General features: G+C 36.7%; 1 protein-coding gene across 2 annotated transcripts in view; it reads right to left on the bottom strand.

Moving 5' to 3' along the window:
* Nucleotides 1-12,365, bottom strand: part of LOC311622252 (protein SIX6OS1) — a gene marked incomplete at both ends in the record, with an annotated part of 42,737 nt that overhangs the window by 3,638 nt on the left and 26,734 nt on the right. For both annotated transcript variants that reach the window (XM_084883184.1, XM_084883183.1), the window contains 5 exons: nt 1,227-1,365; nt 3,530-3,705; nt 5,719-5,780; nt 10,523-10,581; nt 10,672-10,757. In XM_084883184.1, the coding sequence (XP_084739310.1) occupies nt 1,227-1,365; nt 3,530-3,705; nt 5,719-5,780; nt 10,523-10,581; nt 10,672-10,757 (522 nt within the window). The remainder of the gene's footprint in view (nt 1-1,226; nt 1,366-3,529; nt 3,706-5,718; nt 5,781-10,522; nt 10,582-10,671; nt 10,758-12,365) is intronic.

The raw sequence follows: 12,365 nt of genomic DNA, 5'->3' as shown, positions 1-12,365 counted from the left end.
TTACAAAATCAAAACAAAAGATTAAAGGTAAATCAGCTTGCCAAGACTCCAATTAGAATTGAATATTTATAAATTATTTGGGGAAGAAATATATACCTACAATATTTTCTTCCTATACAGGTATGTCACATATCTTTTGATATATTCAATTATATTTTTTTCTTTATCCAAATGTACATATTTCCTGCTAGAGTTGCATACATATATTTTGCATTTATGTTACTATTGTAAATGAGAATTAAATAACTATAGTCTATTTTTTAATTCCCCTAGAAATTACTGTTTTTGAAATAATCATTTAGATAAATTGAGATCAAAGTTGAAGACATAAAATACTATAAAATGTATACTACATCATCCATCAATAAACTTAAAATTTCAATATTTTAATATGTATTGGATGTAGGAATAAAATACTCTAATCCACATAAAATTGGCTGTGACTAAATTAAATAATCAATAAAAATATAATATTTATATTGTATTACATTGCTACTTGTGCATTAAATGGTTTGAACTTTTCTTAGTGTTTTATATACATAAATCCATTTAACAGTAAAAAACCCTATGATAAAAGTTATTATTTCCATTTTACAGATAAAAAATAGAGTCTTACATACCCAAAATCCTATATCCAGTATACACCAAGTGGTCTGGCTTCAGAGTGTAGTGTTAATCACTATGCTATGCTACCTCTACTAATCAAATAAAGTACATAGTCTTAATTTTCAGTTTCAATTGCTAAATACAGAAATAAGTACTTTATCATGATTTCTATCACTGAACAGGAGAAATCACTATTAGACGGAAATTCTTTAGGTCTTTTAAAATTATTTGATTATAATATTGTTATATACAATCATGTAGATAGAAAGATCAACTAATAACCTGGAGTTTTTACACTGTGAATATAGGAAATTTGTTTAGAAGTCAAACACATAAACTACAAAGCCAGATTAAGTTTTAAACTGCCTTTAACTACAATTCAAAGCATTCCTGCTCTGAGATTATTTTTTATTTTAATAAATATGTCAATTTGGGGCACCTGAAGTTGAAAATAAAAAATAATGGGTGTACTTTGTTATATTATCAATATTCAGAATCTTTTTAAAAACTGCCTTTGTCCCAAGATAGTTTGGTGCTAAAGAATTAAAATTCTTTGAGGTTCTAGTGTACATTTTTTTTTTTTTTTTTTTTAGAAATAAAACGTTAGTTTCTCATGTTACCTTATCTGATGAGATTTCTGAATCAAATATAGAAGAATCAAATAAATTCAATCCAGGTGATCTGGAAGTATAACTCATAAGAAAAGAAAACCCAGGGGATTCCTTTTGTATTTGATCTTCAGGCATTGTACTTCTGTTTCTGTTATAGAGAAATAAGAAATAACCAAAATGTTACAAACATATTATTTAATATTGCAGAGTGGTAAGTACCATAACAAATAGCAAAGAGCAGTAATTTTCAACCTTTTCATCTCATGGCACATATAAACTAATTACTAAAATTCTGTGGCACACCAAAAATATATTTTTTGCTTATATGACAAAAAAAAAGTAGGTATAATTTTTATTCATTCACATCTAACAGCTATTGTTGTGTTTTCATATTTTTTATTTGACCATCTTAAGGAAAACAAGTTAGTGCCCAACTAAACAGTCAGGTATTATATGTTTTAAAAATTATTGCCACACACCAGTTGAAAATCATTGACAGAGGTAAGAATTGATACAATAAGGAAAGGGAGGAAGTAGCTACTGAAGTGACAACTAAGGAGAAAAAGATGGTGTAAGGTGGAAAATAACGCTAAATGGAGTGGACCAATTAATTATGGAATGATAATAATTCCCACTGAGAATATACTGTTAGACTCTATTCTAGGTATTTCCATCACCACTAAAGTACTTTATTCCTCCAAATAACCCTATGAAATAGGTACTATTATTATTACTTCCATTTATATCACTTCTATTTTACAGAATAGGATTTTGATGCATAGAAAGCTTAAATAATTTGCTCCAATTAATGTAGTGCCAGATTGGGATTTGAATGCAGCAATCCAGATTCAAAGTCAAGATTCTTAACCTTGATTCTGTAGGTACTAAAAGCCAGTCACAAAATTATAGTCTTTATGAGAAGCCAGTCATTACAGACTGTTGCATAAGGGAGTTAAATACAAAAAGATTTGGGGAAAATAATTAGACAAAACAGTATATAAAACAGTGGTTGAAAGCAGGGATTCTGGAAACAAAACTGCCTGGGTTTGAATCTCAACTCTAACACTAATGAGTGTACCACCTGTAATTCTGTTCCCTCATCTATAAAATAAGGATAATAATGTACTTACATCTCATAAAGTTGTTGTGAGTCTTAAATGAGTAATATTTATAAGTTCTTAGACAGTGCTATTAAGTGTTTGTTAAATACATAGAAATCTGAAGATAATTTATATAACTACCGCTATGACGATTAATGAATCACTTAACTTTATAGATCGGTTTTCTCATCCAAAAAAAAAGGTTTTAGCATATGATTGCCACATCCTTTTACAGTTCTTGGACTTGATGATGTCTCACTTTGAGCATGCTATGTTTGAGTCAGCAGTATTACATTAATATATATAAAACTCTTAGGAGCAATTTAAAATACAGCTGTAGAACTCTGGCCAGAGTTGCTGTTTGTTGGGGAGCACTGTGCCATACACTGAAAGGTTGTGGGTTTGATTCTCAGTCAGGGCAGGAGACAGCCAATTGATGATTCTCTTTCACATCTATATTCCTCTCTCTCTCTCTCTCCCTTCCCCTCTTTCTAAAAAAAATAATAATAAAAATAAATCAATAAACATATCCTCAGGTTTAAAAAAAAATTTAAATACTGCAGAACACAGGTGAGAGATTCCTGATGAAGTGAAATCTGTTTGACATAGGTTTTAGAGAAATCTCAGGTATCAGCATTAAGAAAGGGAGTGAACTATAAAAGGTCAAAATGCAGCAATATTTTCTTAGCTGCAAATTAAAAATCTATGGTTTTCAAAGTTAAATAATCATTTTAGAGATATTTATGCCTATTAATGTTAGTTATAGAAAAGCAATTCTTGCTTTAGACATTGCAACATGAGAAAAAATGACTGCTGTAATATTATTCAATGATGTCTACAAATCTACCACATGGGATAATAGCATTTTAAATTTTCCATAGGGTTTTTTTTTATCCTTTGGAAAATCTTAAATATATAGACTATTGCACTAGGTAAGTACTCAGGATCTATGCCATCTTCACCTAAATGTTGCAGGGAAAATGGGGTAGAAGATATATGAAACAAGAATGGCAGAATGATAATAACTGAATTATTGTTCAAACAGGGTAATAGGTACATAGAGTCATTATAGTAGGGTGTATCTCTTTTGTATATATGACATATTCCATAATAAAAACTTTTAAAAGGTATAGGCATTTTACTATTCCTATCAATTATTTATGTAACTCAAAACATATATTCTTTAATTATAATTATTAACTAAAATCTTACATTTCCTTTGGGGGGGTTTTAGAGAACAGTAATTTCTCCAAAGATTCAGGTGTTTTCACAGCTTCAGGAGTTCTTAAAAATAAAGGAATTTCAGCAGTCTGTGGAAAATTCTCAGCCCTTTCTTCTACTTCATCATTATTATCTATTGGCTTCCCCAAATGTTCTTCATGTATAACCTACAAATTCAAAGTAACAGAAAACTATAAAAATGAATGTTATTGCGTTAATAAAATCACATATATAAAAATGTATGAAGTGGAAAATACTGTATTAATGTATGACAGTATCATTATACTAGAGCAGTGTTTTTCAACCTTTTTTGGGCAAAGGCACACTTGTTTCATGAAAAAAATCACGAGGCACACCACCATTAGAAAATGTTAAAAAATTTAACTCTGTGCCTATATTGACTATATATAAAGTAATTCTCTTGAATAGGAATCAAATAAACACAAAGAAAGTATTTTATAATTACTTTATTATGAAATATTAAGTAAACAAAATAGTGAAAAATTAAAAATTCTTGTCTTGTCTGCACCTACGGCACACCAGGCAACATCTCGCGGCACACTAGTGTGCTGCGGAACAGCGGTTGAAAAATGCTGCACTAGAGGCCCGGTACATGAAATTCGTGTACTCAGGAAGGGGGGGAGAGGTGGACAGGAGTCCTCAGCCCAGCCTGCAGCCTCTCGCAGTCTGGGACCCCTCAGGGGATGTCCAAGTGATGGCTTAGGCCCACTTCCCCAAGAGAGCGGGCCTAAGTTGGCAGTTGAACATCCTTAGCGCTGCTGCGGAGGTGGGAAAGGCTCCTGCCACGACTGCTTTGTTCACCAGCCATAAGCCTGGCTCAGGGTTTTTGGCTGAGCGGCACTTCCCCGTGGGAGCACACTGACCACCAGGGAGAAGCTCCTGCATTGAGTGTCTGCCCCTGATGGTCAGTGTGCATTATAGCAACTGGTCTTTTCACCATTCAGTTGATTTGCATATTGGCCTTTTATTATATAGGATAAGTAAAATAAGATGAGTTAATGAAAGTAATTGTCCAAACACACAAAATATATCTGTCGAAAACAGGGGAAAAAAGAAATATTTCCACATCATGCACTGGGTTGAGTTGTATATGGTATCTCCTTGAAAAGGATAAATATATATATATATTTTTTTTCCTTTATAAACTCACTAGAGGCCCAATGTACAAAATTCGTGCAGGGGGGAGGTGTGTCCCTCAGCCCAGCCTGCACCCTATCTAATCTGGGACCCCTCGAGGGATGTCCAACTGCCCATTTAGGCCCAATCTTAAACACAATCTCACAATCCAGGACTGCTGGCTCCCAAGTGTTCGCCTGCCTGCCTTTCTGACTGCCCCTAATCGTTTTTGCCTGCCAGCCTGATCACCGTCTAACCACGCCCCTGCCAGCCTGATTGATGCCTAACTGCTCCCCTGCCAGCCTGTTTGCCCCTAACTGCCCTCCCCTGCAGGCCTGCCCCCCCCCCCCAACTGCTCTCTCCTGCAGGCTTAGCCCCCCCCCCTCCACCCCAACTTCCCTTCCCTGCAGCCCAGTTGCCCCAACTTCTCTCCTCTGCTGACCTGGTCACTCCTAACTGCCCTTCCCTGCTGGCCTAATCACCCACAACTGCCCTTCCTTGCAGACCTGATCCCTCTCAAATGCTCTGGCTGGCCATCTTGTGTCCACTTGGGGCAGTCATCTTTGACCACATGGGGGCAAGCTATTGTGTGTTGAAGTGATGGTCAATCTGCATATTACTCTGAATATTTTATAATTACCAATTTGTTTCTCTCATTATATATCATCATTAAAGATTTCCATTATTAAAAATATTCTGAATATATTTTTATGATAACCACTGGTCTTAAATTGCTTTGGTAAATTATTCCATCTTACCAAACAAAAATTTTTCTTCAGTTACAATTTAGTTGTGGTGTCCACTATATATAGTCAATTATTAATGACAACTTTTTTTTATATATTTTCATATAAACTTTTTGTAGCTTCATTTTTTATCTAAAACTCTAAGATTCTATAACATCATAGCCACTTGATTATTAAGCTAATAACATCTATACCTCACATAAATAATCTTTACTATAATAAATCTGAAATAAAAATATAAATTAATATTTAAATTGGAATGTTTGCTGAGAAATTAGAAACCAAAATTTGACTTACTTGTGAAGTACATTTTAATTCTTTCAGTTGTCTTACTGTCCCTGTATCTCCACACTCAGCATCTGTTATATGAGAACAAACTATTTTTTCTTTTTGCAATTTAATTATAAATAAAACATGTCACACCATATGAAATTGCCAATAGTTAACTGTTTTTGACCTACAAAAATTACAAGTTCATATAATTCAACAGTACATAGCTCCTATATAATAAAAGCCTGGTGACCATAATGGCAGTACAACCCCTTGACCAGTCACTATGCAGTGCACTGACCATCTCCTGGTTCCTCTTCCCAGCCAGCAGGCTCCCATCGCCCGATAGTAAACAGGGACCCATGGCAGTGGGGGATGCAGGTGGCACCAGGCCAAGGATCCCACCCTGCTTGTCACCCCACACACAAAGGGTGACCTGTGGTGGGGGTAGGGTGAGTGGGCGGGACCTGCCGATCTCTCAGTCCCTCCTCTCTGGCCATCAGACTCCGATTGCCTGATGGCAAACTGGGAACTCAGGTGGGGGGGTGGGGGAAGATGGGGCCAGCTGCTGGCACCCAGGGAAGATGGCCCTGATCGCAGGCTAGGCCTAGGGACCATATCCTGGCACAAATTTCATGCACTGGGCCTCTAGTAGTAGAATAAAAACTAACTATATGAGTCCAGTCAGCATGACTCAGTGGTTGAGCATCAACCTATGAACCAGGAGGTCATAGTTCGATTACTGGTCAGAGCACATACCCGGGTAGCAGACTCGATCCCCAGTGGGAATGGTGTAGGAAGTAGCTAATCAAGGATTCTCTCTCATCATTGATGTTTCTATCTCTTTCCCCCTCTCCCTTCCTCTCTGGAATAAAATATATATATATATATAATTGATTTGTTACAGAGAGGAAGAGAGAGGATAGAGAGTTAGAAACTGTGCCTGGTCACCCCTAACCCCTCTGCCTGCCTGCCTGCCTGCCTGATCACCTCTAACTGCTCCCCTGCAGGCCTGATCGCCCCTAATTGCCTGTGCCTCAATCTCACACCTGGGACCCAGGATTCCCTCCTTTGGCTAGCCAGAGACACCTGGGACCAGGGACCTGGGCTTCCCTCCCTCTGGCCAGCCACAGGCACCAGGAACCTGGGCCAGCTTTGCCTAGGAACAGGGGACCATAGGTGGGCAGCTTCGACCAGGCTGCAGCCACCCAGGCGCCTGGGACGTGGGCAGGTGGCTTCTCCCTCTCCTGGGCCACAGCCACAGGCACTGGCACCCCCAAGACCTCAGGGTAGGTGGCTTCAACTGGGCCCAGCTTTGTCAGAAAGAACATCCTGATGGTGTCCGGAAGATGCCTGGTCTAATTATTATATTACCCTTTTATTAGTATAGATCACCTAAGCCAATGGTCGCATACTCATTAGACAACAGAGCCAAATATCAACAGTACAACGATTGAAATTTCTTTTGAGAGACAAATTTTTTAAACTTAAACTATATAGGTAGGTACACTGTTATTAACTTGATTAGAGGCCTGATGCACAAAATTCGTGCATGGTGGGGGTTTGTCCCACAGCCCAGCCTGCACCCTCTCCAATATGGGACTCCTCGAGGGATGTCCAACTGCCCATTTAGGCAAAATCCTACCTGGATCATGTCTCAACGGGCAGTCGGACATCCCTCTCACAATGCAGCACTGCTGGCACCCATCTGCTCACCTGTCTGCCTTCCTGATTGCCCCTAACTTCTTCTGCCTGGTAGCCTGATCACCCCCTAACCACTCCCCTGCCAGCCTGATTGATGCCTAACTGCCCTCCTCTGCAGTCACCCACCCCAACTGTTCTCCCCTGTAGGCCTGGGTCTCTCCAAATGCCCTTCCCTGCAGGTCTGGGTCCCCCCTAACTTCCTTCCTCTGCTGGCTTGATCACCAATAAATACCCTCCCCTGCAGGCTTAATTGCCCCCAGCTGCCCTCCCTTGCAGGCCTGTTCCCTCCCAACTGCCTTCTCCTGCTGCCATCTTGTGGCAGCCATCTTGTGTCCACATGGGAATAGCCATCTTGTATGTTGGAGTGATGGTCAATCTGCATATTACTCTTTTACTAGATAAAGTAGAGGCCTGGTGCACAGGTGAGGACTGGCTGGTTTGCCCTGAAGTATGTCCTGGATCAGGTTGGGGGTTCCCTTGGGCGTGGGGCAGCCTGGGCAAGGGGCATGTGGTGGTTTGCAGGCTGGCCAAGCCTCCCTCCTGCTCTCTGTGGCCGCAGCCATTTTGGTTGGGTTTATTTGCATATTTGCTCCTGTTTGGCTTGTGGGTGTGGCTTTTAGGCATGGCTTATGGGTATAGCAGCGGAGTGATGGTTAATTTGCATATTATTCTTTTATTAGATAGTATTACGGTACTCCTAAGCTGGCCTTTCCTAAAATCTCAAGGGGCCAAAGAGCTGCTTGAGGCTCGCGAGCAGCAGTTTGCTGACCACTGACCTAAGCAATATAATTTATTTTTCCTGTTTTAAAATAATACATGATGAAGTAATAATATACATGCTCTTTATCTTGCTTTTTTTGGCTTAGCATATGCTTGTGAGATTCATCTGTATTGTTATATATAGACAAAGTTGCTTACTTTAATGATATAAAGTATCCCATTGTCCAAACACACATAATGTATCTATTCTACTGAAAATTGGCATTTGAAGTGTTTCTGCGTTGAGGCTATTACAAACAATAATATCACATTCTTTTACATATACAGTATACTTGCATTTATGTACTTGTATTTCTCTAGGTATAGAGTAGAATTAGAAGGTACAGGGTGTGTGTATATCCTCCATTTTACAAGGTGTTAAACTATTATCAAAGTTTAGCTTCCAAACTATTTATCCATTTTTGTTATTGCAACTGACCATCCTGAGCTACTCTAGGAAATCATTCAATTTCACCAGACAAAATTATTAGCTCCAATTAGAACTTAGGTATTGTCTTAGTACATGGTCAATTATAAATGGCAGTTCCTACAATAATTATGAGAGTTCCTATTGCCCTATATTCTCATCAATACTTACCTAGTATTGTCAGACTTCTTTATTTTGCCAGTCTGGTTAATATGCAATATCTCATTGTGGTTTTATTATTAAGTTTCCTGATTTGCTGAGCAACTTTTCAGACTTTTACCTGACACAAAAGTTTTGCTATTTGAAGTAACTATTTGTGTACTTTGCACAATTTCCAATAGGATTGTCTTTTTCTTCTTGATTTGTAGTTCTTTATACATATTTGGAAACTAGTCTTCTGACAGTTCTAAATCATCTTGCCTTCCATTCTTTTTATAGTATCTTTTGATTACCTAGTGACCTAGTTTCCATTCTTTTTAAGTGTCTTTTGATTAATAGAAATTCTGAATGTTAATATAGCCAAATTTATCAATCTTTTATGATTGGGCTTTTTAATTCTTATTTAATAGAACTTCCTTATTTTGAATAGATATTTTTCTACTTTATCATCTGAAAACTTTATATTTTGCCTCTTGCATTTAAATCACAATATTATTTTTGCCATATATTAACTTCTTCAAAAATAGGCTTGGAAATTATTGAACAGAGTCTTTTTTCTTCTAAGATAACTATATACTTTCTTGAGTATGAAACCTTACTATTTCTGCTCATTGGAACTATTAATAGAACTACAACAACACATATATGCATTTCCCCACATAAGTGTACTAGTGATGTGTTGTTTCTCAAGATTAGCCATCCTTTCCTTGTCTAACACTCAGCCAGCTTGGCATGCATGGAGGATTATAAACAGGTGGAACAGATCACCTGTGCAGATAAGATGTATTTCTTTATCCCAGAAGAAAGCAGAAAGACTATCCATTTACATGGATATTTAAATAAACATATTGTATTGGTTGAATCCTACACTGTGTGAGAAATAGTATATTACGTGACTTTTTTGAATATGCATATATTTATAAAATTTTTATACTACAGAATGAGCCATTTTTAAAACTTTAAAATAAAAGTCAGCTATCCATATGCTACAGACAAGAAGAGGTGAAGACTTTTATATAGTCTATAAGTAGAATAATTATTATTCATTACTAAGTTACTACAATATACATACATGTGAACATGGTATATTAAAACATGATACATGGATTATACAGAGAGACAGAGAATGAATCAGTATTTTCAAGGATGTGTCAAAGTTTCAACAGCTACTTGTTTCTAGGATAATAAATTCATAGATATATATTCTGTGACCTTCCTATGATGTTATTCAAAGATAATAATCCAAGATAGCAAAAGATTTATGTAAAGGAACATAGTAGCATTATTTTAATAGCAAAATAACTGGAAATAAAATATTCAAAGTGAGAGGAGGCTAAATAAATTATAGCATATCCATACAATCATTGCAAATAAATTCAACTGAATGGCATGGAAAAACACCCTCAACAATAGTATATCAAGTGGGAAGAAAAAAATACAAAATTATATACATAGCATGTTTCAAATTTGTGGGGAAAATATTAAAAAACAAAACATTCATATGCACAGGAAAAAAATCAAGAATATATACCAGTATGTAAAGAGCCTGTTATATCTGAGTGGTGGTATTTTTGTGTCTTTTACTTTTTTTCTATTTCCAAAATTTCTTCAATGAAAAATATTTGTTTTATATTTAGGGTAAAATGTACTTTAAAAACCAGGTATGCCTGGTCAATTAACCAGAAATGCAAACAATCTAAAAAACTTATTTGAATAGCATAAAAACCTGATATAATTTGTCAGTCCCAATTCTTAGAGAAAATATAAACAGAAAATAAGTACCTGTATTTCCTTTTTCAAACCATTGATTGAAGTTTAACTGTTTCTGTGGGGTTAGCAATCTAAAACATAGTAAATATAATTTTTATATTATTTGCTAAGTTGATAAATTATTTCAGATACGAAAGCATTTTCTTATTTTTAAAAGTTACCTGAACTGCATAAAATTCTGTGAACTTTTAATAGCTGTAACATGTGAACATTTTGAGGGGTTATTCATAGCAGAGTCATTAAATATCTGAAGAAAAGAAATTAAGCATTAGAATTTGATACATAAAACAATAAAAATGTTTGACTTGTCATGGATATTTGGAGCTCTCCAAAAGCATCGTCACTCTGGTCATCACCATTATTATTTACTAGAGGCCTGGTGCACAAAATTCATGCATGGGTAGGGTCCCCTAGGCCTGGCCGGCGATCAGGGCCAATCGGGGCCTTCCTTCTGCTCTACCCCCTGGTAGTCAGCACACATCATAGTGAGCAATCAAACTTCTGGTCTCCCAGTCAAACTCCTGAGGGGATAATTTGCATATCAGGCTTTTATATAGACTGGAAGCCTGGTGCACAAATTTGTGTATGGGTGGGGTCCCTTGGCCTGGCTGGCGATAGGGGCTGGACCGGGGCCATCTTGCCCAGTCCTGATTGGGGCCAGCAGGCTGTGGGTAGGGATCAGGGGAGTTTGGCTGGCCATGGGAGTGCACTGACCACCAGGAGGCAGCTCTTGCATTGAGCGTCTACCCCCTGGTGGTCAGTGCACGTCACAGAGACCTGTCATTCCATTGTTCGATTTGCATATTAGCCTTTTATTATATAAGATGCATTTAATATTTCATTTTTAACTTTAGATATTAATATCTAAACCACTGCTTTACTACTGTTTGTATTGTCTGTTTCAAGCCTTTAATTTTTCCTGAGTCATTAATTTTAAAGTCTCTGATTTTTCTTATTTAACCAAAATGAAGATATTTTTATTTTAATAGAAAAGTTTATACTATTTCTTTCTGTTTTAACAGCCACTGGTCTTAATTTTATCATCTTGTACTTTCAGATTATAGAAAACCTGGTCCTTTAAGGAACACCTGTCTCTTAAAATACAAGTATTCTTTTGATGCCTATTTTAAACAATATACATTTTTATATACTAGTATGTCTCCTAATACAAGTGCTTATACAAGTATTTTAAGTATTTGTTTGCAGTAGATGCCAAGGTGTAACACTGCTGAGTATGTACACTTCTATTTTTAATTAGTTCACTGAATCAGTCCTCCAATGTAGTTGTATTAAATTATATTCCCACTATCATTGACCTCACTAGATGTTGGCAATTATTTTGATGTCTGAAAACTGATAGGTGAACTCAGACATCTCATTGGTTTAATTTGCACTTTCCTGTACTTCTGAGGTCAGCATCTTATGTTTAGTGACTCTTATCTTTCCTTTTCTGTAAGCTACCTTATCTTTGATCATTTCTTTTTCTTTTTTATTAATTTGTAAGAATTATTATGTATTTATTTGCATATTACTAATATACATTCTGGATATCAACCTCCTGCCCATTCCATCACTGTCTTTTTGTTGTTAATCCTCACCTGAGGATATTTTTTCCATTGACTTTTAGAGAGAGTGGAAGGGAAGGAGACAGAGAGAAACATTGATGTGAGAGACATCACTCACACATGCCCTGACCAAGGTCAGAGATTGAGCCTGCAACCAAGACATGTGCCTTTGATGGGATTGAGCCCATGACCCTTCAGTCCCAAGGCCAATGCTCTAGCTAATGAGAAAAACCAGCTAGGGCCCATCACTGTTTTTTATTTTGTTAACATTAGTTGCCACACAGAACTTT

The sequence above is a fragment of the Pipistrellus hanaki genome (genome assembly GCF_964339955.1).
Source record: "Pipistrellus hanaki genome assembly, chromosome: 1".
NCBI lineage: Eukaryota > Metazoa > Chordata > Mammalia > Chiroptera > Vespertilionidae > Pipistrellus > Pipistrellus hanaki.
Note: the sequence above shows the minus strand (reverse complement) of the source record. Positions and strands in the feature narration are given on the sequence as shown.